We start from the raw sequence: 27052 nt of genomic DNA, 5'->3' as shown, positions 1-27052 counted from the left end.
CTGAAATGTTGTGTATGTAGCAGTATAATCCCAATCCAGTCCCATCTGCCTCCATAGTATCCAGAAGGGAAACTTGGCGTTTTCTATCTCGCTGTGCGGATCAGGGCGGTGACTGTCGACCCATCTCCTCGTTGTTAAATGCCATCTCAATATTCGAGAAGGCCGCCATTGCGTACTCCTTCAGTTGGAGAGACGTCTTAACTTTAAGCATCGCTGCGTGTCGAGCCGTCTTCTCCGACCTGCCCTTGAGTTATGCCTGAAGTTCTTCGACGTCAGATCTCCCTTACCTTGAAGTCTTTTTTTATTAAAAAAAAATGTTTTGTTTGGAATGTCAAATGCTACGTTTTGTAATAAACATAATTTACGATACATTTGTTCTACATTTACACTACATCACGAGAGCATAACCAGGCCTTTATATTACGTTACGTTACTACGTTACGTTACGTAAATAGCTATTGTGAACATTTCTGATTGGTTGAAATATTGAAATGTCGTGTGTTCTCTGTTCTCTTGGGGCATTTAAATGACGTGTCATTTCTCCCTCTATGACATTTGTTAACTTGGATTTCTCTACACTGGATAATTTACCATTTAACATTTAAATAACATCGGGTTCGGTCAGGGTTCCGCGTTTTCTCCTTCTCCGTTGTTGTAGTGTTGTGTGTGGGCATTAAGTTACATTATAATAGAACAAATATTTTTCCACATTAATTGAAGGGAAAATATTGAACAGAACGGTAAAAAAGGAAAAAAGATCCGCGTCAACAAAATGAAGTTCTTGCTGAGTTCGCTGCTTTTTGTAGCTGTAGCCACATTGGGCGTACAAGCCGAAGAAGAAATTAAAGTCGAAGATGGAGTTTTAGTTTTAACACAGAATAACTTTAAACAAGCCATTACCGATAATGAATTTATCTTAGTTGAATTCTGTAAGTACATTTCTATATTGTGAAATAAAATAATTTTAAGTTTTAAAGCCTAAGTGTTGCAAACAAATGTAGTGATTACATTTTCCCTGTTCTGGCCAGTAGCCAGATGGGAAGCATTTTAATGGATGCTTTTTGCAATGCGAGTAATGTGTTCTTATATTCCGGTATAAAAAATTGTGTCTGCGTGTTCAATTTACCTTTTCCAGCTCATCTTGCCTGTTCGTACAATTCCCATGTGAAGTGCATTTTTTGTTTTTGCCTGTTTTTTTTTTGCGTTTATCTTTTGTTCATAATCTAAACTTGTTTCTTTTTGATACCAGCTTTCGTTTTTTGTCTTTTTTTTTGCTGGTATATGCTACTTCTATTCCCAATTCTATGTCTTCATTACTTTGTTTGCTTTTGCCGGTATTTGTAGGAATTTCTGGTGGGGCTAGTTTATTTGTTCTCCCAGAGAGAGAGCAGTTAGTAAATGAACTCTCATACAATTTCCCCGGTTATCGTTCTCCTTCTCGCACATTATGTACTATGCCGCACATTTTTGTTTGTTCAAGGCATGTTGACGTGTCACATTTTAGTTGTTGCTTTCTTGCGGTTTTATTTTTTTGTAATGTTTTCATAACAAACTCGATTTTTTGCAAAAGTTAATTTCGTAAATTGTTTTTCTTCTGCTTAGTAATTATGTATTGAATTTACTTGTAACTTTTTAGAAATTTGTTTGCAATTCTACTTAGCTGACGGTGACACACATTCACACGTTCCCTATGTTCTATTGGCTTTGTGGTGGTCAGTGTTGGTAAATGATTTCTTTTTTGGTTAGAACTCCAGCAGAACTTGTATCCTTTTTTTTTTTAAGAATGTTATCATCTTCTAAAACTTTAGATAAGAACTGAGTCAGCATTCTACTATCCAAGTGACTTTAATTAAGAAATATGTGTACATATGTATTCATAAATGTGAAAAACATAATTTGTGCAACTATCTGCTGACAGTTTAAATTGTCAAATTCAAATTTGTAATTTATAGAAAGAGAAACAAACAAGGATTTATAGAAATTTACGCAGTATAATTCTAAATGTTTTTTTGAACAAATGTGATTTTTCTTAAAAGAAATTCCTGCGGTTGTAACCATTAGATCGCATTTTAACCACAACTAAAAGAAGCGATTGGTTGTTGTTGTAGCAATGTGTTGTACACTGAGGCGGCAGCCCTTGCCGATGAAAGACTCCATCGGGTCAATCTGGTACGTACAGCCGGCTGCCATGAGATTGAGAAACTGATGATCTGTGTGAATAGCATCCACTCGACATTTTTTTATCATTTTTATTTCTATGTAAACCTGCCTTCATGTGGAGCAGTTTTGGGCACTTAAACAAATTTTTAAATCGGCGGCCTTTATTGTTGTTGTTTTAACCATTTTTTGCATGTGGAGGTAGCGATCCTCATAAAGCTCCAATCTTTCGCCGCCTGAATATGATGGCGACTGGTTATTAAAAGACGGCAATAATTTGTTTTGTCATATCGATAAACACAGGCACAGTTTTTAGGCAAGAGCCTCTGCCGCCTCTCACTGAGACTCTCAACTCGATACCGCTGATTGGCTGTGACTGCAGTTGCAGCTGCTACGGATTATTCCACTATTCGCAAAATGTTGATTCGCCCGATAGCTCTCTTGAGCTTAAAGTGGCAACCTGTTTCGGGGCCTATGTTCTTATTTCTATTACTGTTTGTTGTTTTTGTAACTGTTTTGTACCTTCATCTTAATTGGCGTGAAGGTTTTTATGAACTTCCAACTTGAGTGGGGTGCGTCTAGATCAGTGGTGGGCACATTAACGTTCATACTATTTGGAAGATTCTGGGCTCATGTTCTTGTGTACGCCTAGCGAACCAAATGTCTGATGTCACACAATTCTGAACTCTTTCGACAAAACCTTTTTGAGTACGTTCCGAATTCTGTTCGACTTTATGAAGGAAGTTTTTTTTTGCGAACGATTTATGTCCTGCTTGCCTTGAGGATCTTTGTTTCGACAGTCCTGAGAAAATTCTGAACAATGTCTGAATTCCCTTTCGTATAGGTCTTTTTGAACCGCTAAGAATTTTGCTTCCGACATTTCGGAAAGAAATCTGAACGAAGTCTGAACTGCGATTCAGATGCTTTTTATGGCGATGAGCAATATTTGTTGGACCGCTAGGGCTTGTTGTTCCGACATTTCGCAACGAATTCTGAACGATGCCTGGACTAGAGCTGGCAAACTATTAATAATCGAAACATTTGAGTTTTTCGATATTTCTTATGATAAATATTGATAGTGTCGATACTATCCTTAATTTCCCATCACCTATGTATATTTCAAACGAAAATGAGAAGGAAAAATTAAGATGCATGCACACACCGAATAAAGCCAAATTTAATAAAGTCGGTTGGAAGTCATTTAAAAAATTTTCGCCTAATCGAATGCAAATTGAGTCCTCTATAAAGGATACATTCAGTATCTGATCGCTTTTTGTCAGCCCCAGTCTGGACATCACGTCGAAGTATTTTTGTTGTTATATTTGTGGTCCAGTCTGAACTATTTGTTGTACCACTAGTAGTTTACGAGAAAGAAGCAGTGTACAACAAACTCATTTTTTCGGAACGACACGGCCGAGGGAAATCTGATATATTTACCGCCATATCGTATCGATGACGGAGCAAAATTCCAGGAAAATTCGAATGGGAAATTTTACGTCGTACCTAATTGGTTAGGTATTCGCAGACGATTTCGGACCGATTCCTTAACGAATGTCTTACAACTGACCAAACAAAACAAAAATTGTAAGGCAACAGTTAAAGGTACCAAAAAAAAAAAAAACATATATATACCCACTCCACCATTTGTGTACATTTCACATACGTGGTAACGAAATGTTGCAATGCAAAAATAAAAATGAACCAATGAAAATATTTCTCCGAAACGCCGTACAGAAATCGTTACGATTTCGTACTTAAATATCAAAACAGAAAAATAAATTCCCTCAATCTTGTCGAACCGATTTCTTTTCGGGTTTGGTAAGAATTGTCGTAAGTTTCGTTCTAATATGTGCATACAAAGTCGGATCACATTGTTAGCTGGGTTAACTACCCCATACCGGGTAATCGATCATCTTTCACAGGTGTTGGAAGGTTTTTTTCTTAAAAAATAATTTCTATCATATATTTATGAGGGTCAAAAACTCAACTTAACGATCAGAATTCCATACGAATTTTATAAGACGTTATTTCAAAATTCGATATGACACTTCGGCAAAGGCATCCGAATTCAATAAGATTCGGGATTCAAAAGGAAAAAAAATATTCTGATTTCCCTGCGTCATTTCGTTCCGAAATCATGTCAACCGATACATATATTTTTCATTAAGAATGTGGATAGACTTCGGATCCAATTTGCCGTTTTTCATACAGACGTTTGATTCACTGGGTAGATAGAGGTTCAACAGTACCAGAAATATTATCCCACTTTGTAGAACTTGCACTTTCACTGTAAGCGGCTGTAAGGTTATGCTCTTCTATTCATTACCAATAATAAGGGACTTCCAGCGATACGTCTTTACATAAAGTCTTACATGACTGAATACCTCACAAATCTCACCGCTGAACAGTTGTTATGATTTTCTCAATGGCTTTTGAACCAATGCTCGACTAATGCTTGCAATATTTGACTCGACAATATTGAACAAGCTTCAAACGAGACGGAGCACCTACATATACTGGGGCATCTCTAAGGGATCGACTATGATTGGTTCCGCAACTATAGATGCATTGCCAGAAATAAAACCATGTAATAAAACTTGTATACTCATTTGGCTCAAGTTCATTTAATAACTGTATTTTGAGCGTTCAGCTACTAAATAAATTGTTAAACCATATGTAATTTAGTACAAAAATGTAATTTTCTATAATAAATTCGGCCGTTGGCATTGAAGTTGAATTTGGCTTGCAATCCATAATCGGCCCATAAGTTTCCCAGAATAACAAGGTGCTCTTTCCCGTTGTATCAAAAATTATAAAATAATTTGTAATAAATTAAAATAGACTTCTACACGTGTGCTTGTACTCCTTCATATATTTGTTCCATGACTTTCCGTATGCTCTTCGCCAAATTCTTATCTTTTCCATTATATCTACGTTTATTTGGTAACTTGAAAATATAGAATCCAACTGTTTTTTTTTTTTTTTTGGAAACTTTGTAGCTTTATCATGGCAGAATGTTCTTATCTCTTGTTTTTAAGGCGAAATATATAACGTGTCTCCGTTTAAAAAAAATGCTGTTATCTATAAAGTTTTATTCGGTTTAATACCAAATATGTAATTCATTATATTTGTTTTCCGATTTTAAGAACCACGTATTAAATTTCTTAAGGTCAATAGGTTTCCATTAACAGAACAACAACAACATCAACCATATGTTGCTTTGCTAGAAATATATAAAAATAAAAGAAATTCATTCTAGTTGTTATGGGCTGCATATCAGCATGCAGCGTATCCGTTGGTTATGAATCCAAAGGTTATGGCTTTTCGAAGACATGCATTTCAGTTTTACTGATAGCTGTTGCATTGACTATTGTTGGCTTCTTTGAGGTGAGGTGAGGCACATAAAGTAAAAGCATAAGGTTATTTGTTATCAAAAACAAAACTGTTGCTTAGGTTTTTGATGCAATCATAGAAGATAACTGAAGCCTAGGCTGCTTAGTTTTTTTTATTATTTTATGAAATAATAAGAAAACAAAAAAAAAACAAATAAAATGACATGGGATCTTTAAGAATTACCTTCTTTGTTGTCTTGTCTTTGGTTGAAGAAGACAAAAAGTAGTTCTGAAAGTAGATTTTGATTATATGATTAAGAATTTTATTAGTTTAAGTCTTAAAAGGGATGCAATATAGACGAAACGAAGTTTTCCCGTAACTCTACTTTTATAAAGACAATGAAAACGTTTAAATTCTAGAAATGCTTTATGATATTTTTATAGAAGAACCTGGCAAGTCTGAGATTGTTGGTGTGTTTTTTTTTCTTTGGTTTTGAAAGTGGGCAACTGGTTAAGTCTACTATGATGACATAACTGATAAGCTTAGAGTTAATGGGATTGAATACGTATTGAATAGACTCGACATATTTGGTAGATTATATACACACATCTGCAGTCAAAAAAAAAGCAGCGCAGAGCAGTAAAACCATTTAATTGGCAATCCCAAGGCAGCCGGTTGTACGTACCGGATTGACCCGATGAAGTCCTTCATCGGCAAGGGCTGCCGCCTCAGTGTACAACACACTGCTACAACAACAACAACAACCATTTAATTGAAAACAAAAAAATATATATTTTTCTATTTTTGTTTGTTTCTCTTTCGAGACGAGCTCAATGATCGGAGATGCAAATGGAAAAGGAAAGCCAAAGATAGCAACACACACTAATCACTATGGGGCGCGTTTCGTCTTTGGTTAGAAGACTTTTCAACCATATTAGTTGCGATGGCTTCAAGGGCCGTGCGTTGTTGTAGCAGTGTGTTATACACTGAGGTGGCAGACATTGCCGATGAAGAACTCCATCGGGCCAATCCGGTACGTACAACCGTTTGCCATGCGATTGCTTTGAATCATATTAATAGCAAAAACGCATCTATGATACAATTACCACACTAACAACGCTCGACAACGCTGTCTATTAGTTGGAAGTTGTGTTGATGGCTTCGAACGCTGGACAACGGTAACGGCTCTCGCTGTTGCTTCGTGTGTCCAGGTTCGAATCCCGGCCGGGCTCTGCCGAATTTTTTACATTTATATATTTTTCTTTTCGGGCAGTCAAAATAATAGCAGTGATAACCTAGTCTTAGCAAAAAAAAATCAGATAACGTATTTTAGCTATCTTTTTTTATATGAATGTAATCAAATACATTAGTCCTTAAAAATTGTTTTTTTATTGGACAAGCTATGCTGCGTAAAACTTCTTTACAAAGATGTTCCAGTGAATCTACTACATTTTTGTATATTTAGCTGGCATTTTTTGCCAGGCCCCTTCGAATAACACGTCAAAAGTTATTATTATTGGGTTATACTGTGGCCATCTCCTTTTCGAGATCCCACCAAAATTTTTTTTAAACTAATATCCGAAGGCTATGCAGGTCATTCCAAGTGGTCGTTATATTTCCTTTTTGCTAAAAGTTCGGTGTACTGCGGGTCATAATCCTTTTGAAATTTTTATGATAGAATCATTTCAATCTCCGCATATGAGAGCATAACAATTTAGAAAATTTCATTGTATTGGGATGCATGCATGATGTTGCGGAACCAATATATAGGACCACCACCTTTGAAACGGAGACACACTCAAACCAACACATTTGATCCACCCTGTATTTTTATTATAGTTGAATATTGAGGACTATATTATTAATATCTACGAACGTCTCATATAATTTTAGGACACAGAGCCACACTGCAAAACAATTTTTTAGAGTTCCACACAATTTTTGATTCATTCAATCATAATATTTTTCTTTATTTTTCGAATGGCATATTAATGTAAAATTTTACAAACTATATTGGCTCTGTGATATGTATTTTTTCAAAATTATCAATTTTTCTCGACTTATGGCATACAATATATTATCACGTAATGCTCTGCGAATAATTTTCGTGCCTATGGATGGACAAACACGGTCTCTAATTACAGCCAAGTGAAGAATTCTGTATCAATTGTTCAACAATATGTCCCTAGAGAAATTAAATCGAGATATCAATTTATATGGAAGAATAAACGCCTAAATTGTGCTGCCCTGCATAAAGCCAAAAAAAATCTAATACCTATCTTGCTGAAAAAAAGTTAAATGAACCAGATTTAGTGGATATAAGAAGAGAAAATTAACCGATCTTTTTTTAAAAAACTAGCATGAGATATTCAATTTAATAACGCAATTTATTTTCAAAATTTCGTCGGAATCGGAAAAGTATTAGACATAGCTTCCATATATATCTTTCAGTCGATATGGGGGTTGTTAGCTGCAGTAGTCACAATTTTGGTCCGATCATTACCAAATTTGGTTTGAGAATTTCTTTTCATGCCCCAATACGTGTTGAAAATTTTACGTTTTAGATTTAGATATAGCTTCCATATATATATATTTCCTCCGATATGCCCTTTTTTGGCCATTAAATAACATTAGATATTAATCCGCCCATGCCACGATGGACCTTAGGATAAAGAATAACTTTTTTACAACCTCATATCCCTGTATCATATTTTGATGAGTTGATATTTAAGATTAGATAAAATCTTACATTTAAGGTGATTCGATGTCATTGGAAACAGAATTTTTCTGCTTGCGGCTTGTTTTTAGATAATTCTCATCTCAATTCACAAGCAACACCAACCAGTCTATATGCGAAGTTCAAATTCTTTATCTATGTATAATTTATCTATGCTCATCTTACACGTTCTGGGTTTTTTTTGCGACTGTTTGAGCTTTCCGATCTTTTAATTTAAACGCAATCAACTTATTTTCTTTGGATACAGTCTTGAGGACCACGGTCTAATATTCAACGCTCTCAATGTGTTTGGCGTCAAAGTGCATGCTCCACATTTCCAGATAAAGAGTGCTTACCAACAAGTACTACTTCACCCGAGCAGCTTCTTTGTACATAACCTTGTAGATTTCTAGCTGACATGGGCTTGGGATTTCAATGCCCACAGCGAAAAGCTGGTGGCAGACAGTTGCTACTCCGTGGGACGACAGCATTGAGTTTGTAACAAGGCGTTTTGCAATGCCTGTTGGGTTATGCTTCCTTTTTCTCGTTGATGTTGCATTATTATCCTCCCAAGTACTATCTGTACTTTCGGAACAATCAAGTATCGATAAGTTTCTAAGTGGGGAAACATTCGCTGCCATTGCCCTCTTTCGCGGGAAGTTCAATGTTTTGCTCTATAGGGACTTAAGCTCTATGCAATTAGGTCGATTCTCTCTCACCGTTCTTTGGTAGTGGACTTAAGAAATTTGAAGCGTCGTCCAATGACGTGGTTTTTGGATGTTGGCAATCATAACAAAACACTACATGCAAAATTTCAGCCAAATCGGACATTAGCTATGGCTTGTAAGGACTCAAGAAGTCAAATCGGGCGATCGGTTTATATGGGAGCTATATCTGGTTCTAGACCGATATGGACCGTACTTGGCGCAGTTTTTGGAAGTCATTACAGAGCTCTAATAGAAGAAGTCAAATCGGGAGATCGGCTTATATGTGAACTATTCAGGTTCTAGACCAATATGGATCGTACTTGGCAAAGTTGTTGTAGGCCAAAAAAGAAAACCACGTGCAATACGTTATCCAAATCGGATAAAAATTGAGGCTTCCAGGGTCTCAAGAAGTCAAATCGGGAGATCGGTTTATATGGGAGCTATGTCTAAAGCTGAACCGATATGGACCATTTACAATCCCCAACGACTTGCATCTATCGTGATTTCGACAGACGGACGGACGGATATGGCTAGATTGACTCAGAATGTCAATACGATCAAGAATATGTATTCTTTATAGGGTCTTAGACGAATATTTCGAGGTGTTACAAACGGAATGACTAGATTAGTATACCCCCTCCTATGGTGGTGGGTATAAAAAACTAAAGAGCAATTCGGCATAAATTCAAGAGAGTTTATTAGGTTCCTAACGTAAACATAAAATTTACACAAATTTTTATTTCTCACTAATTTCTTTAAATCATCAAAAACAAAAATGATAATTGTCAAAAAAAGGAAGTATTCAAACCAATTTTTACGATTAATATCTCATTTTGTTAATAGGTTATACGACTCCTTGTAAAAGATATAAGAATTGAAAATTTTTTCCGTTTTGGATTTGTATGATTTAAAAAAAGGAAAAAATGAAAATTGTTCACAAATATATAATTTCAAAGTGGTTTTTGCGTGATCTTTTATACCCTCCACCATAGGATGGGGGTATACTTATTTCGTCATTCTGTTTGTAACACATCTAAAATGCGTCTGAGACCCCATAAACTATATATTTTCTTGATCGTCATATCATTTTAAGTCGATCTAGCCATGTCCGTATGTCTGTCGAAAGCACGCTAACATTCGACGGAGTAAAGCTAGCTGCTTGAAACTTTGCACATATACTCATTATTAGTGTAGGTCGGTTGGGGTTGTAAATAGGCCAAATCGGTCAATGTTTTGATATAACTGCCATAAACTGGCTAAATTGGCTCATAACCTGATACAGCTGCCATATAAACCGATCTTGGGTCTTGACTTCTTGAGCTTTTAGAGGGAGCAATTCTTGTCCATTTGCTTGTAATTTTTCACGTGACGTTTTGGTATCACTTCCAATAACTGTGCTAAGTATGGTTCAAATCGGTCTGCAATCTGGTATAGCTGTCATATAAACCGATCTTGGATCTTGATTTATTGAGCCAATAGAGCGCGCAATTCTCAACCGATTTGGCAGAAATTTTGTACAACGGCTTCTCTGATGACCTTCAACATACGTGGCTAATATGGTCTGAATCGAACAATAGCTTGATAAAGCTACCATATATACCTATCTCCCGATTATGCTTCTTGAGCCCCTACAAGGTGCAATTTTATCCGAATGAACTGAAATATTACACAATGACTTCTACAATGTTCAGCATTCATTTATGGTCCGAATCGGACTACAACTTGATATAGCTCCAATAGCGTAACAGTTCTTATTTAATATTCTTTGTTTGCCTAAAAAGAGATACCACGCATAGAACTCGACAAATGCGGTCCATAGTGGAGGGTATATAAGATTCGGCCCGGCCGAACTTAGCACGCTCTTACTTGTTCAATATATAAATGGAATAAACGTTATTTTAGTCATTAATAGGCCAATGTCAATTTATTCGTGACACAGGAAATAACTAACAATATGTAAAACTTCCTATTTAACAAAATGTTTAGGGACCATACAAAATTGGTTTTTCCAGTAGTCGGCATTTAAGTGCCGAGTGTAAAATGGTTCTTCTGCGCCCTTCCGAAATCGAATTGGCAGATCAGTTTATAAGGAAGATTTATTAAGAAGATTTAACAATGTATCGGAAAAAACCTGCCTATAGAAGAAATAGTAATCTATACTATGTTGAAGGCCTCCTTGGCACAGAAGTTCGACTGCTAGGTCCTGACTTATAGGCTGGGATAGAGACTGGGTTTATAGTGAGATCCACACCCTATTCTCATAATGATCCTTCCTAAATGCCATTAACGTAAAATGGTTTATAGAGTGCAGCCCACCATTTGTAACCTCAGTTCTTAGCATAGCCTATCTCTTCAAAACTTCTTAAATCTAAATTTCTCCCTTAAAGAATGACCTTAATGTTTTTTTTTCAATACACATGTCTGGTTTCCATAGCATGTATTACACCACATTAAATTTTTATTTAAATTTAATTAGGCAGACGTGCTTGAACTTCATATTTCAATCGAAAGGCAAGCCATCGACCGCATTACAACAAAAATCAAAGATAAGTAATGCATGAAATACAAAAACAGCCGGTTTTACAAATAAAAACAAACTATCGTCCGGTTAGGCAGCATTTTTTGTCGTTGTCTGTATGTTATTGGGTAAATTTCGATTTGATTTGTATAACCAACTATTCACTCAAACATCAACAAGTCAATGGCCATACAGCAAATCAAGCCGCGCTGTGAAGCGAAGGGAGGTTATTGAACTTGAATATAGACATAACGGTATGCTTACGCAAACACACACTTATATTAAAAAAATATGGCTGTAAAGAACTAAAAGAGAGAATAACTGAAAACGTTGATTTTTAAAGCAGAATTTGTTGATGCAACGCATACAAGCTCATTGAATCAGTTTTTGTTAGCTTCTCTGATAAGTTTTATTAGTTTTTCGTTTTTTATCGGATGACCTAGTTTAACGGTATTCTGTGCTGGATAGGTAGGGTGGTCTGCATAAATATAACCGGTTATAAAATTAGCATGCAGAAAAAGAGAAATGTTAAAGCATATTACGAGGTGACGAGTTGGCGTTTGCTAGAAGTTATGTTCTGTAAAAACCATAGTTTGTTTTGGCAAAATTGAAACAGATTTTGTTAAACCTATCCAAATAAAAAATTCTTTTATAGGGAAAGTTAGAAATTGCAATTAGTCATTCCAAAAATGTCTATATGCGTACATTTTCTTTTGCAATTAAATTTGGCTGTTTTATTTTTTAACTGTGGATACAACAATTTCATATCATATCATCATATTTCTTTATAATCAAATCGTTACGCCTAACATTATTCTCATGGTCATTCAGCTCGACTCAACTGGGAAAAGAAACAACTAAAGTATTTGTTAAATATTTTTAGTGTTTATTTGATGTTTTTCACATAGTTTTTAGACATTTTTTTTTTAATTTTTATATATTGTTTTAATTATACTTTTATTTTTATTAATTTTTGTTTTTTTTTTTTTTTAATTTTTATTTTTTTATATTTTTTAATTTATTCTTTTATTGCTATTTGTATGCCTTTAAGTTTTTATGTTCTTAACTTTTTTCTTTAATTTTATTTTGTGGCAAAATTGTATTTTACGGGGTAGTTCGCAAAAAAAATCTTACTTTTTGCATACCCCCAAATTTTTTCCCTAGGAACCCGAATATGAAGTCCGTTTTTGGGGCTCGGGCCCGTGGGCCCCCCTAAGGGTCGGTCCTTAACCGGATATAGCTGCCATATAAACCGATCTCCCGATTAGACTTCTTAAGCTTCTAGAGGGCGCAATTCTTATCCGACTTGGCTAAAATTTTTCACATATCGTTGAAGAAAAACTTCCAACAAGTGTTCCAAGTATGGTCCCTAACCTGATATAGCCGTCATATAAACCGATCTCCCGGTTAGACTTTTTGAGACTTGATCTAAGGGTGCAATTCTTTTCCGTCTTGGCTGACATTTTTCACATATCGTTGAGGAATGACTTCCAACAACTGCAAATCAGTCCTTAAACTGATATTAGAGCCACATCAACTGATCTCCTGGTTAGACTTCTTGAGGAATGAGGAAGTTATTCGTTGAGGAATGACTTCCAAAAACTGTGCCAAGTATGGTCTAAATCATTCTATAACCTGGTATAGCCTTATTGAGTTTCTAGAGGGCGTAATTCTTCTCCAATTTGGTTGAAATGTTTTTTTTTTAATAAGTCTACAAAAGACAATTGGAATAAAAACATATTAAACTAATGATGCAGTAGTGCTTGTGTGATATATATGTACACAATTTCATTGTTTTTAAAGAAAAAAATAGTATTTATTGGAACAAAAAGGGCCATTTTACAGCTGAACACAAAAAATTAAACAAAAAAAGTATTCATCATTGCAAAAAAACAAAAAAATAAATAACATAATTTAAAAAAATTAATACTTTGTTATTCGACCACCGCGTCTTATAACTTCTTTTAAACGGTTTGACATCGATTGGACTAATTTAGCGGTTATATTTTGGTCTATATTAGTCCATTCCTCCATTATCACCTGTTGCATTTAACTCTTGCTCGAAAAATTGCGCGTTCTCAATTTGCGTTCGAGATGTTCCCAAAGATGTTCAATTGGGTTCAAGTCGGGACTTTGAGGAGGAGTTTTAATGACTTTGGGGCAGTTATACAGCATCCACATCTTGGTATTTAAAGCAGAATGTTTGGGGTCATTATCTTGATAATATTGAAAGTTATTACCAAGCCCAAGTTTTACAGCACTATCTTTTAAATTCCTCTTTAAAATGTCAATGTAATACTTATGATCCATTACTCCATTAATAATTTCAAGATTTCCCGCTCCTGAAGCCGCCATACACCCCCAAACCATTAAACCACCTCCACCATGTTTTACAGTAGCAACTGTGTTTCGTTCTTCAAGCTCTGTATTTGGTTTTCTGTACACTATGACCTTTCCACCGCACCCAAAAAGATTAAACTTGCTCTCGTCTGCAAAAATGACTGTTTTCCAAAATGATTCGGGCTGTTTTACATACATTTTTGCGAAGTTTAGCCTTTTCACTCGGTTTATTTTATTTATAAAGGGCTTCTTACGTGCAGTTCTTCCTCTGTAACTATGCCTTTTGAGTGTATTTCGAATTGTTTGTGTAGTAACTTCCTTCCCTAAATATTCCATAGTGTTTTTACGAAGAATGGTCGCATTTGTCTTCGGAGTTTTCTGAACGTGCCGCACTAGCCAACGCACATCTCCAACTGAAAGTGCTTTTGGTCGACCAGATCTTGGTTTATTGTCAACAGTTTTCGTTTCTGTCCACTTTCTGATGATGGATTGTATAGTAGATCGTGGTCTATTTAATGTTTCACTGATAGTTTTTTGAGTTAAACCATTCCTGTGGTGTTTTATTATCAAAACTTTTACCTCATCAGAAACCTCGTTTTGCTTACGACCCATTTTGACAAAAACTATATTTTCAATGAAATTAAATATTTGCTGTCAAGGGCAAAGCCTCCTTTACTAAATAAAACAGAAAAGGGGGATTCCCAAATAATATTTGAATTTGACTTTGATGATAGCACATCAATGATGAATACTTTTTTTGTTCTGTTTTTGGTGTTATTATATAAAATTGCATTTTTTGCGCTAATTAAATTTATTTTTTGAATTTATTTTAAAACATATTACGAAAAATAAACTATTGCATAAAACTGCATTATTTGTTTACTTTAAATTTTCTTCAATTACCCAAAATAAGTGAATTTATTATCAATTTTGCTAATGATGAATACTTTTTTTGACCGCTGTAGGTCGTTTTGGCATGATCGGTTAATAACCTAATGCCGCTGCCATACAAAAACAGATCTCCCAATTTGACACTCTGAGCTACTGGAGGTCGCAATTTTCACTCGATTTGCCTGATATTTTGGAGGTGGTTGTTGACAAATGCGATACATGGTGTACATAAGATTCGGCCCGGCCGAACTTTTTTTTTTTTTTTTTTTTAATTTTTTTTTAATTTTTGTATATTTGTTTTAATAATTTTTTAATTTATTTTCATATTTTTTTTTTATTTTTTAATTTTAATTAAACTTCTTTATTTTTAATAAATTAATTAAATTCTATTAGTGTATTTTAGTTAAATTCTATTAGTGTACTTCATATACATACGTATAAAATTTAAGTCAAATCGGGAAGTTTTAAAGGGCTGCAGTCAAACGGGTGGTAATGTTTGGGTGTATACATACGGATACGTTCATATTTGCATATCTTTTATACTTAGACGATTTTTACTCTTAAGAAAATCTTTTAATTTCTCCCTTTTTGTGCTTTATTGCAATAAAAAAGTATATACAAATTATAATTTGCTATTAAGCAATATTTTTTACGATTTTTATAATTAGTTCCTTGCTTAAATGGTATGGTTTCAATGTTCTCTGTTTATAGTATATAAAAATATGATCGTTAAAAGATATTCACTCAAAAATTATTCAGATGAATGTTCCATCTTCCAATTCTAATTTAGTATATGTAGCTATGATCTGTCCTTTGGACCGGAACGAACTTGCCAACAGGTGCTTGATGAGGATTGCCGCCTCCACATAAAAATGTGGGTTCAACAACAACAACGTTTTATGTATGATTCACGTTTGGTCCATACTTAAACGCGTATAATTTTTTGATTTGAAAGGCTCAATCCACTTGCACAAAGTATGCTCGATCTATTTTACTTTCCCTCACAGAAACAGAAGTAGTCTGCATCACCCCTTGTACAGCGCGATGATTAAACATTTTAATTGACAGTCAGCACCCTCATTTGGATTCTGAGGGCAAATTTTCTCATCCCGAGGACAACAACTTCCTTCCCCAAACTAAAAACTGGATCAGCCCCATGGCAGCTGGTTGTACGTACCGGATTGACCCCATGGAGTTTTTCATCGACAATGGCTGCCGCCCCAGTTTACAAAAACACTGCTACAACAACAAACAAAAACTGGGTCTTGACCACCCTGCACACCATATCACAAGCCCAGACTATATTCGCCCAATCACAGAATGTATCAATGCAGCGAAAATACTTTAAAATTATTCCAAATCATGGATCATGCCTAACTATGAACCATTCCTGATCAGTTCGTCGGTAACCTCATTTCCACTACCCCCTTATAACCGGGGACTCCTGACCGAAAAGCGCCTATATTCTACCTTTTGTTAAATAGAACAGCAATGCCTTCTAGGGTGTATGCCATTGACTGTCGCCCATCCTTGTTTATATTCGTGCCACGTGTATGACCACAGAATTGTGACCACGTGATGGTTTTGTTATAAAAAAAAAATTTACACCAATGAATAATTGATGTAATCCATTCATTATTTCAATGAATTGAATTGAAAGAACAAACATGTTCATATATGTGTGTAACCTGCAAACATATTTCATAATTTTGGAAGAGCGTTCGTCACCGCGATGAATAAAAAATCTTCTGGAAGATTTTTACGTAATGGTTCTTTTGTATGTGTCGCGAAATACTCTTCTGAGATATCATTGGGCAATCCATTGCATGTGCGAAAGTTTTAGCTACTCTTCGCGGCGATTCTCTTACAATTCATTGCGTTTTAGTCGTCCATATGAGTCGGGAAACACTCTTCTGGGATATCATTGGACAATCCATTGCGTGAGCGAAAGTTTTAACGACTCTTCGCGACGAGTATTACGCAACTCATTGCGTTATAATTGCTTTTATTTTCATACGTGGTGTGTTCAGGATAGGTATTGAACTATGTTTATCGATGTTTTAATTTGAGTGGACGACTTTCACAACGATTGGTATTTAGTATGACCAATATGACGAGCAAAACTAAATTTTTTTTTTATGTTTTTTTCGGAGTGCATTATTTTTTTTGTAGTCTGTAATCTTCAAGACCAATTGTTTTTGGCTGGCATTTACCAAAGGGTAAACTTATTTATTAGTTGACAAACGTGGTTTTAAATCAAAAAATGTTTTCAAAAATCGTCGACGACTCTTAGACAAGCTCGTCCGCGATCATAACTTTCGTCCAGAAGATTAGAGGAACATTATTTGGGGATCAAAAATGTTTGCAGGGTAAATACACACGAAATAATTCCCAATGTTTTTTAATGCGTGTTTTGTACTATTTCCGTTTTCACGTTTCTCATATCCACGTTTTCTATTTCAATCGTGCATTGCATTAAGGCGTTATTTCCGTTGATAAGTCTTGTGTGTAGAGTATTTTATTGTTTGTGACTTTTTAATGAAGTGTTATAAAGGGAATTGCATTTGAACTCAAAACTATTTTAGATAAGCATAATTTTTGGCTCTTAGTTCATTTTCTAGGCAAAAAGAAAGGGAGAGAGAGATTTTTTTGTTTAACAAATCACCGATGCGCCTTGTCAATGGGCGATTAAAATAAACTTTTCGATAACAAGCTGGTTGTACGTTTTTTTAATGAGGTATTGTTTATAGGAAATTGCATTTGAAAAATAAAATAGCTTCTGATAAGCATATTTTTTGATTTGGTTACCTCTCAAACAGCAGAAAAAATACTGTGTTTTATTTTCATTAAGTTATCGATAACATACAGTAACAGATAATAAGAAACGATTAGTCGTGATTTCCACTATATAGTACTAAATTCACAGACAATAGATGAATTTTCCGTTTCACAAAAAAAAAAATGGCAACCACGAACAACGACTAGAAATTTTATGTTTTCTTTTGTTTCATTCAGAGTCACCCAAGAGAGAAAAAAAAGGAATTGGGGGTACATACAAACTGTAGAAAAAACAAGTAAATTAAGAAATATGTAAAACTAATTTAAAGTTTAAAAACAAAAAAAAATGTACAGAATCGATTGAAAACAAACTATAAACTATATATGAAAACAAACAATAATTCTGAGTTTACATGGCACACTGATGTATGGTCATTGTAATAGTATTGGTGAAAACAAAGGTGTATTCGTCACATGTACACATAACCATCAGTCATGGTTGTTGTTGTTGTTGTAGCAGTTTATTATGTTCTATCTTTTGTCTGCTTGATTCTGTTGAGTGTCAGGACCCAGAAACTCTGTGACTAAGATGGGGTGCGTGCACAGGGATCTGGGTCTGAGTCGAGTGGGTCTGGCCGGGAAGTTAAACAGGTGACGTGTATCGTGCGGTCCCTGGTTACAATCGGGATATACATCTTGCACGTCGGCATCAATCCTAGCTCTGTGGGAATTGAGGCGGCTGCATCTGCCGGAACGTAATTGAGCCAGAACCACTCTGGTTTGCCGGGGGAGGTCGATTTCTTCGGGTGCAATGAGTAGCGGTCATTCTCCAAGGACTACATTCACCCGGTAGCCAAATACCGCATCTGCTACCGTGTCTGCATGAATGTTGTTTAGACCCGCTTGATCTAAAGGTTCTCTCTTGTAGCACTGAACCTCACGCTCTAGATCGGGTAGATCTACCTTAAGGCTTCTGGGCGGTGGATATTTATCCACAAGATGATGATTTGGAAGGTTTCTGCGATAACAGCCCAAAAGGTATTGCTTGGATAGCATGTAGTTATGTCTTCGCACTGGTAGGATCTTTGCCTCCTGATGGAGGTGGTCCACATGAGAACTGAGGAGACAGCCCGTCGCAGTTTGGAGGGCGGCATTCAGACAGATCTGAATATTATTTCACTGCGTGTCACGAAGTTGCCAGTCATGGTTGAAAAATCAATATCATTTGATTTTTTTCGATGAACGACGTCTATCGATTACCGTTTACAAAGAAATATATAATCATTAATTGACAGATATTGAAAAACACGCACTGTGACAAATAAGTCTACAAAATGAGAAGTAAAGTATGAAAAATTGAATACAATCAAAGAAAATAAAAGAAAAACTCGATGTACCGTTTTAGGCTGTAATCAACACGTACACAGGATGAGTCTTGATGTACCATGTAAAGTCTGCTTTAATCATATTCGTTGATCATACATAGTTTCTCTTGAAATTCTCTCTTCTCTTAATTTTTTTAATTTATTTCCAATCTTTGTACTTAGTGCCTCTTAAAAGAGTCGGTTGTTTATCTATTTCCATTTACTGTCTGTGAATAAAACAAAACACAGCAAAAGAGAACATATTTGCTCTGTTGGCTTACTTTTCCAGCAAAAAATTGCAAGAGAGTAAGCACTGCCTTCACTCTCTTTTGGTATTTATTTGAATTAATTAGCTGGTTTTTCGTAAAACAGCTGTTCATTGCTGCAAATTTGTGCTGGGAAAAAACCTCTATTAGGAATTTACAGGCTCCCAATTGCCAAACTCTCAAGATTTTGCTCACTCTCACGCACTCTTCCGCTCTCTTATGTTGGCAAATAAAGTACGCGAACGACTTCCAGTAACAATTTGTGCAAATTTGCACAAATTTTTGAGTACACCACGAACACACTTAATGGTCCCGGCACGGGCTGGAACATTCAGGTCCGATTTGTGTGGTTGTTCATTGCTGTCACGAAAAGCTTAGCTGCGAGCTACGGGTCGCGTCCACAGGTTGCGGATAGTGGAGTGCTCCATAGCTGCAACGGCACAATTGTGCACAATTATAGCCTACAGCTTGTCAAGATATTTCTGAGTTTTGATAACAACTTTCAGTCGTCATCCTACAATCGTTGGCTAAAATTAGATGCTTCCAAAGTGGTCTGGCAGATGTTGGCGTTTTACCTTGCCAAGAGGAGAAACTACTTTAGTGATTATTATAAACGTTTGCCAAGTATTCCTGATTAATTGATGGTCTGAAGTGTAATGTTGGAAACTGAAACCATGAACATTCCATTAAGGAACAGGCAGAAGACTTGCATATCAATGAGTGCTGTCCGATTCTACTTTAAAATTTTCAGTGGTGGTTTTTTCCTCCTAATGCTGGCAACATTAATGAGGCACTATGGCATGTAAAATTTCTTTCCAAAGAGGTGTCGCACTGCGGCACGCCGTTCGGACTCGGCTATAAAAAGGAGGCCCCTTATTATTGAGCTTAAACTTGAATCGGACTGCACTCATTGATATGTGAGAAGTTTGCCCCTGTTCCTTAGTGAAATGTTAATAGGCAAAAATTTATATTTTTTGTACTTGTATATGGCTATATTCCAAAGTAGAGGAGACAGTACACCTTGAGGTGTTCCTCTGCTGACCCATCTTTTTAGATCCACATATACCACGTCTGCCGTAATGCATCTTTTAGTAAGTAACTAACTAACTCCATGATTGATGTCGGTTTTACATTATTGAAAGCACCTTTAATGTCAAGAAATGCTATCATTGCACATTCCTTGACAGCGAGAGAACCCTCTATGTAGCCGACTAGTTCGTGAAGGGCTGTTTCAGTGGATTTGCCTTTACTATATGCATGCTGCTGCCGCGACAGCCGATCTCCAGGGATCTTTGCCTTAAGATGTGTTTCTATCAACCTCTCAAAAGTCTTCCGCATAAAGGATGAAAGACTAATAGGACGACAATCTTTCGCCTTCGTGTGGTAGGGTTTTCCTGCTTTCGGAATGAAAATTACCTTCGTGTCCCTCCATTCCACAGGTATATATGACATCAATCTCTCTAATCAATCCCAAAATTTGACAAAATCGAAATCAAGCGTACTATAGTTATTACAACAAAAACTTAATTTCATACCTCCAAAACACTTGAAAATTTTTTAATCTTACCTTAGATAGGTGAGAGTTAATTAAATACCACATTGCTTAGAACAGACCTTATCATTCTTTAGATGTTTTGTAGCAGTCAACTGCAGATCCGGCCGGTCCCCCTGATAGTAAGTAAATATAGAGCAGTGATGAAAACGACATATATACATATTTCGACAGTTCTAAAGCAAACTTATTAAACTGATAAGAACATTTTTTTTTGTATATATTTCTGTTGGTTTCATATTTTCAAAACAAAAATTAATTTATTTCTTTCTATTTCTATTTTCCTTAAACATTGACTTTATCTTTAAGCAAGTCTATGGCAGCATTTCTGAAAAGGCCACGTACGTTTACTTTCCTTTTGTGGGAAAGAAGTGAGTGACTGAGAGAGTGAGAGAGAGCCCGCGTGAATATTTCATCTATGCAAACAAAACATATACGTGGCACTTGCCACCGGTTCTGTGTTTATTCCCACACAACATTCTCACTTCTTTCTTGTTGCTTTGCTGGTTGTTGTTAACTTGTTGTGTTTCTTTTTATAATTATGATTGTCTTAAAGCCAAAGACGTCATTATAGGCAGATAGCCAGTCAGTCAACCAGCCAGTCCACACAATTGTTTAATGCAATGAAAAGAAAACAACACAAAGACGCACAACAAATACATATGTGTTTCTGTATTAAACCTACAATGGTTTCACAAATTGTAGAAAAGTAAACTCCGCCATGTGCTTGGAAACAACTCATGTTCTAGATACGTGGCTTTTGCTCTTGTTGTCAATAATTATTATAATGATCAGCTATCGTCATGGAAGGAAGTGACGTTTGACATTATTTCTATATCCTTTTTATTGTATCCTTTAATTTATGCAAATGGTGAAATCACTTGTCTTGTAGATGTTGTTGTTGGGGGGTCAAACCGACCATAACATCTTGTTCACTTTGTTTGCATAATTTTTTCTTATTTATGAGCCATTGTTCATTTCTCCTTGGATAGGTCGTGATAGGTTATTTATGTTAATTATCAGAATGCGAAGGAAATGCATGTTACCTATTTTAAAAGAATTGTCTTTCTTAGGAAGAAAACAAAACTTAACTACCCAATTCACAGAGAGGACTGTCAGACTTTCCTGTGTCAGGGAGCATTTGGCCACGAAGATTGTTGTTGATTGTGTGTTTTGCACACTGGGACGACAGCTATTGCCGATGAAGGACTAGGCCGAAGGACACTATCTGTCAAAATCAGTGATTAGTGGAAACCTGTTGTTATGTATGTCGCCATTTTTCGTTGTTTGAGTGTGTCATAGTTCTTAACAATAATACTCACACACACAACCAAAACTTGTTGACAGATAGTGCACTCGCAAAATTGTACTCAGCTGTTTATGGTACACTACCTGGTAATTATGTCATGTTTAAGACATGAGCTTTAACATAGCCCCACAAAAAACAGTCTAAGGCGTTAAATCAAACAATCCAGGCGACTAATTGACCGGTCCCGAACGAGAAATATAATATTTACCGAACTAGCCGCAAAAAGTCCATTGTTACGCGCAGTGTTACCGTTGCGCCACATTAGTATCAAATTTGACGCTTTTTTGGACGATACCACTTGTCTGCCACTTTTTTATTTTGATACTAAATGTCATACTTTTAACATTTTTGCGTCACTTTTCCATCTATTTGTGACACATGTTCAAAAAAAAAAAAAAAACAACGTAGCGATTATCTATTGTTTGTCGTCCAATAAATCGCATGTAAATGTTCAACGAGAGTAAATGGACGAAACAAAAAAGATTTTGTTTATGTTTGTTAAATATATTACATAAGTATTTAAATACCCACCACCGCAACTCGTCAAAACATTTACTCTAAATCCAACAAATACATGTTCTGTATATCGTAGATCGATTTTGCGAAATCCGTTCGTCCGTCCAAATTTGAAGTTGGCTTTTTGGTTCCAAAAAGTCTCGACCGAAAACCTAGGATTGATTAACGGTGGTGGGAATCTAAGATTCGGATTGCCCGAACTTATCTTTTATACACATTTTTATGTTATTTAAAAAAGAAAACTGAACTGTTTGCAATTATCGTCTGATTTGACTGAAATTTTGGTATCACTTCCAACAACTGTGCTAAGTATAGCGCTAATAGGTACATAGCCAGATATAGCTGCCTTATAAATCGATCTTGACTTCTTGTGCCTCTAGAGGGCGCAATTCTCATTCCACTTTTTTTACAAATCACACTTTGTGCCACGTGCTGTGTAGCATGTGGCACCGTCTTGTTAAAACCACACTTCATGCAAGTCAAACTCTTGCATTTTGGGCATCATCTCACGACAGCGCTCACCATTCCCAGTTACGTTACGATTCGATTGAAGAAGTACGGTCCAATGATGCCACCAGCCCATAAACCGCACCAAACCGTGACTTTCTGGATGCATTGGTAATATTATATAATCGTCATATGGATGGATAATGGATATAATGGTGATATTCACTCCAAAATCGACAATTCTGCTTATTTACGTACTCATTGAACTAAAAATGAGCTTCGTCGCTCAATGGAAGAAGCGCGCGATGAACTTTCACTTTCTATCTTAATGTCTGGCATAAGGAGGCGTTCAACCTTTAATACAGGCCGAGCGAAAACATAACTCGCGGAATGGCCGCAGCGGGAATGAGTTTGCAAGCTATTCTGCTCGGCATTGAAAAGATTTCATTCCATTTTCTGTAAAATCTGGGCCGCTCCTGCGTCGCTCCAAACCCCTAATACAGGCCGAGATCTTGACTCCTCTTGAAGGACACCCCTTTCCAATCAGGTCACATCTGAAGCAATTGTTGTTTTCTTGTTGCAGTCAGATTTGTGAGAGGTTGTGAGAGTTTGGCCAAGAATGGTCCTAGGTCAATTCCAGTACGTCGACTACAGTGTTTTGTTCGTTTTTGCGTTGTCCTATGCAGTAGAGGGCGGTACACTTTACACATCTGCGGTTTATTTGTATTAACTGATGTAAAAGCTGCTGCTTAGACTCTATTTGCGATCCTTGTATGCCGCAACAAGTGTTTAATGACTTCCTCCCGCCTTTGCTGTCTTTTGCGGGTGTGAAAATTTTCAAATTCTTCTATTAGCAAAAAAAAATTTCTCATGGATCCCTGGAATACCAAGAAACATGTGACGGATTTTCAGACAACTGTTTTGATAAATTTTTATTATTTTGTCTTATTTTTTAGAAACCAATCCTTTTGTTTTTTAATATTTACTTAAATTTTTTTCTTTTAGACGCTCCCTGGTGCGGACATTGTAAATCATTGGCCCCCGAATATGCTAAAGCCGCTACACAATTAGCCGAAAAGGAATCACCCATCAAGTTGGCCAAGGTTGATGCTACCGTTGAAGGTTCTTTGGCTGAAGAATATCAAGTTCGTGGCTATCCCACTTTGAAATTCTTCCGCAGCGGTGCTCCTGTCGATTATACTGGTGGTCGTCAAGCTGCCGATATTGTTAGCTGGGTTAGCAAGAAGACTGGTCCTCCTGCCAAGGAATTGTCTTCGGTCGAAGATGCTGAAACTTTCTTGAAGGACAATGAAGTAAGTTTGCAATGAAAAATCAAGAAGAGGAAAGATTTAAATCTAAACATAATACTGACTTCCACTTTTCGTCCGAACAATTGTCAAAACACGTTATAAAAAAAAATAGTGACGAAGAAATGCGAACACATTCCGTAGAAGTGTTACTCAGTTTTATGAGCAAAATAGTCGTCGTCGTTGTAGCCACATTTTTATGTGAGGGTGACGATCCTCGTCAAGCTCCTGTAGGTGAGCAACCTCGTTCCGGTCCAAAGGACCGATCGCCGCGTGGACAGGGAGGCCATTGGTTGATTAAAGGCGCCAATAACTCGCCTTCTCTTATCGAGCATCATAGGCACTCACTATTTATACAAGAGTCGGTGCCGCCCGACCTCTCACTGAGACTCTTCGATTGATACCGCTGATTGCAGCTACTCCATATGGAGCATTCCACTATCCGAAACCTGAGGACGCGCCCGTTAGCTCGCAGCTAAGTTTCTCGCGACAGCAATGAACGCCACACTGATCGGATCTCAATGTTCCAGCCTGTGTGGTGCTCACAGCTATCCCGTGCCGGGCATAGTAGTGACATGTTCCTGTGTCAGTAAAATTTTTGTTTAAACTTAATTGCAAATGTAATTAAATGCTCAAGAAGTGGGTGCAAATCAACTCTGCTTCAATGCTGTTATCTTTGTGGTGTGTTGTTATTTAAATTTTCTTTGTGGTCTGGCGACGAATAGAGTTCGCAACAATTTTATAGGCATTTTCACTGCGAATGAAGTCCGTACTAGGCTTTAAGGTGAAATTTGGATACGACTTCGAATACATGCCTCTAAAAATTACAAAAACCTAAATTTTTGCAAAAACGGATAATAGTTTTTTTCTGTTGCCCTTGGCCTTTGCTAATTCTCCCTACCTTCTTCTCTGTTTTTTTTTTCTTTCAGATTGCTGTTGTTGGTTTCTTCAAGGACTTGGAATCCGCTGATGCTAAGGCTTTCGTCTCTGCTGCCAATGCTTTGGACAGCTTTGCCTTTGGTATTAGCTCCAGCGATGATGTCTTCGGCAAACACGATGCCAAGGATGGTGCTATTGTTTTGTTCAAACCCTTCGATGATAAGAAATCCCTGTACTCTGGTGAAATCAATGTTGAAGACATCAAGAAATTCGTCCAAGTTGAATCGTTGCCTTTGATTGTTGAATTCAATCATGAATCTGCCTCGAAAATCTTTGGCGGTTCAATCAAATCCCATTTGTTGTTCTTCGTTTCCAAGGAAGCCGGTCACATTGAGAAGCATGTTGATCCTTTGAAGGATGTTGCCAAGAAATACCGCAATGATATTCTATTCGTAACCATCTCCTCGGATGAAGAAGATCATGCTCGCATCTTTGAATTCTTCGGCATGGTTAAGGATGATGTACCCACCATTCGTTTGATCAAATTGGAAGAAGATATGGCCAAATACAAACCCGAAAAGGCCGATTTGACCTCAGAGACCATTAGCGATTTCTTGGAGAAATTCATGGAAGGCAAATTGAAACAACACTTGCTGTCACAAGACCTGCCCGAAGATTGGGATAAAAACCCCGTTAAGGTTTTGGTTGCCACCAACTTTGATGAAGTTGCCTTTGACAAGACTAAGGATGTTTTGGTTGAATTCTATGCTCCCTGGTGTGGACATTGCAAACAGTTGGCTCCCATCTACGATCAATTGGGTGAGAAATACAAGGATAGCGAAACCATTGTCATTGCTAAGATGGATTCCACTGCCAACGAATTGGAACATACCAAAGTGTCCTCATTCCCTACCATCAAATTGTACCGCAAGGGAGATAACAAAGTTATTGACTACAATTTGGACAGAACTTTGGATGAATTTGTTAAATTCATGGATGCTGGTGGTGATGTTAAGCCTGTAAGTATTTTGAAAAACCTTGCGTGCGTTTTTTAAAATCAGTTTTACTCATTTATTTCTTTTGCTCTTATCTTTGCAGAGTGATGCCGATGAAGAAAGTGTTGAAGAGAAGGATGATGAGCACAAAAAGGATGAATTGTAAATTCCCCCCTCTATCCATTTTAAGTTTCAAAGATCTTTCCTATTTTCTCCCACTCCGCCCACCTCCACCATTAGCACTAACACAACACCATGATCATTTGAATTTTTCTACATATTTAATTTAATTAAAAAAAAAAAAGTTATAAGGAAATAAAATGAAATGATACACCAAAACCTACATACATACTTACTGGCTCTATTCTTCCTATAACCCCTTCTTCACTACTCCTTAAAACCACATGCCAAAATTTTTTGCAGATTCAAAGATTCCATTGCGTAAAGAAAAAAAATGCATTCTTTGTTTGCATGCAAACACAAAAGTGTGAGGACGCCCGCTCATTTGTTTTATAGAACATGGGGCCGCCCTAGTATATTTTTTTTCCAAACTAATAAAGTAGCGCTCAGCAGAGAAGTTGCTTTATACATTTTGCTTTCCGTTTTTTAAAATTAATTAAGTTTGTAATACTATTTTTTATAATATATATATATATATACATATATGTAATTGTAATAAAAATAACAAAACCTAAATTAAAACCATAAGAAACGAAAAAAATATATCTTTTTTATAAATATTTAAATTGCTCTCTAGGTGGAAAAGAAACACAACACCCCCTACCGAATACTGAAAAAGCCTTTGGGGTGTTGATTAGATTTATCTTTAGGTCAGTTTGATAGTTATAATGAAATTCCTTTTTTAAAATGGCTTTAATTCCAGAGAGAGAGAGAGAGAGAAAAATCATCTCTTAATTTCTTAACATAAAATACATCTTTAATTGTAATTCTCATAAATCCCTCTTGTGTATAGGCTT

At 36.3% G+C, this 27052-nt stretch overlaps 1 protein-coding gene across 1 annotated transcript; it reads left to right on the top strand.

Annotated features, from left to right (window-relative positions):
• Positions 1-576: 576 nt before the first annotated feature.
• On the top strand, positions 577-26418 carry LOC106084655 (protein disulfide-isomerase). Its single transcript, XM_013248516.2, has 4 exons — positions 577-929; positions 23900-24207; positions 25131-26099; positions 26179-26418. Exons 1-4 carry the CDS (start codon positions 773-775, stop codon positions 26239-26241), a joined length of 1497 nt encoding a protein of 498 aa, XP_013103970.1. The 5' UTR covers positions 577-772; the 3' UTR covers positions 26242-26418.
• The last annotated feature ends 634 nt before the right edge of the window (positions 26419-27052 follow it).

Source organism: Stomoxys calcitrans, chromosome 1, assembly GCF_963082655.1.
Source record: "Stomoxys calcitrans chromosome 1, idStoCalc2.1, whole genome shotgun sequence".
Lineage (NCBI taxonomy): Eukaryota > Metazoa > Arthropoda > Insecta > Diptera > Muscidae > Stomoxys > Stomoxys calcitrans.
This window is presented reverse-complemented; position numbering and strand designations above follow the sequence as displayed.

What these genes read in the sequence shown, in the direction of transcription:
- LOC106084655 (XM_013248516.2), top strand. Translation starts at nt 773, where the DNA reads ATGAAGTTCTTGCTGAGTTCGCTGCTTTTTGTAGCTGTAGCCACATTG. An exon ending in ATTTATCTTAGTTGAATTCT is followed by an intron (nt 930 to 23,899) that starts GTAAGTACATTT and finishes TTTTTCTTTTAG; the next exon opens with ACGCTCCCTGGTGCGGACAT. An exon ending in CTTTCTTGAAGGACAATGAA is followed by an intron (nt 24,208 to 25,130) that starts GTAAGTTTGCAA and finishes TTTTTCTTTCAG; the next exon opens with ATTGCTGTTGTTGGTTTCTT.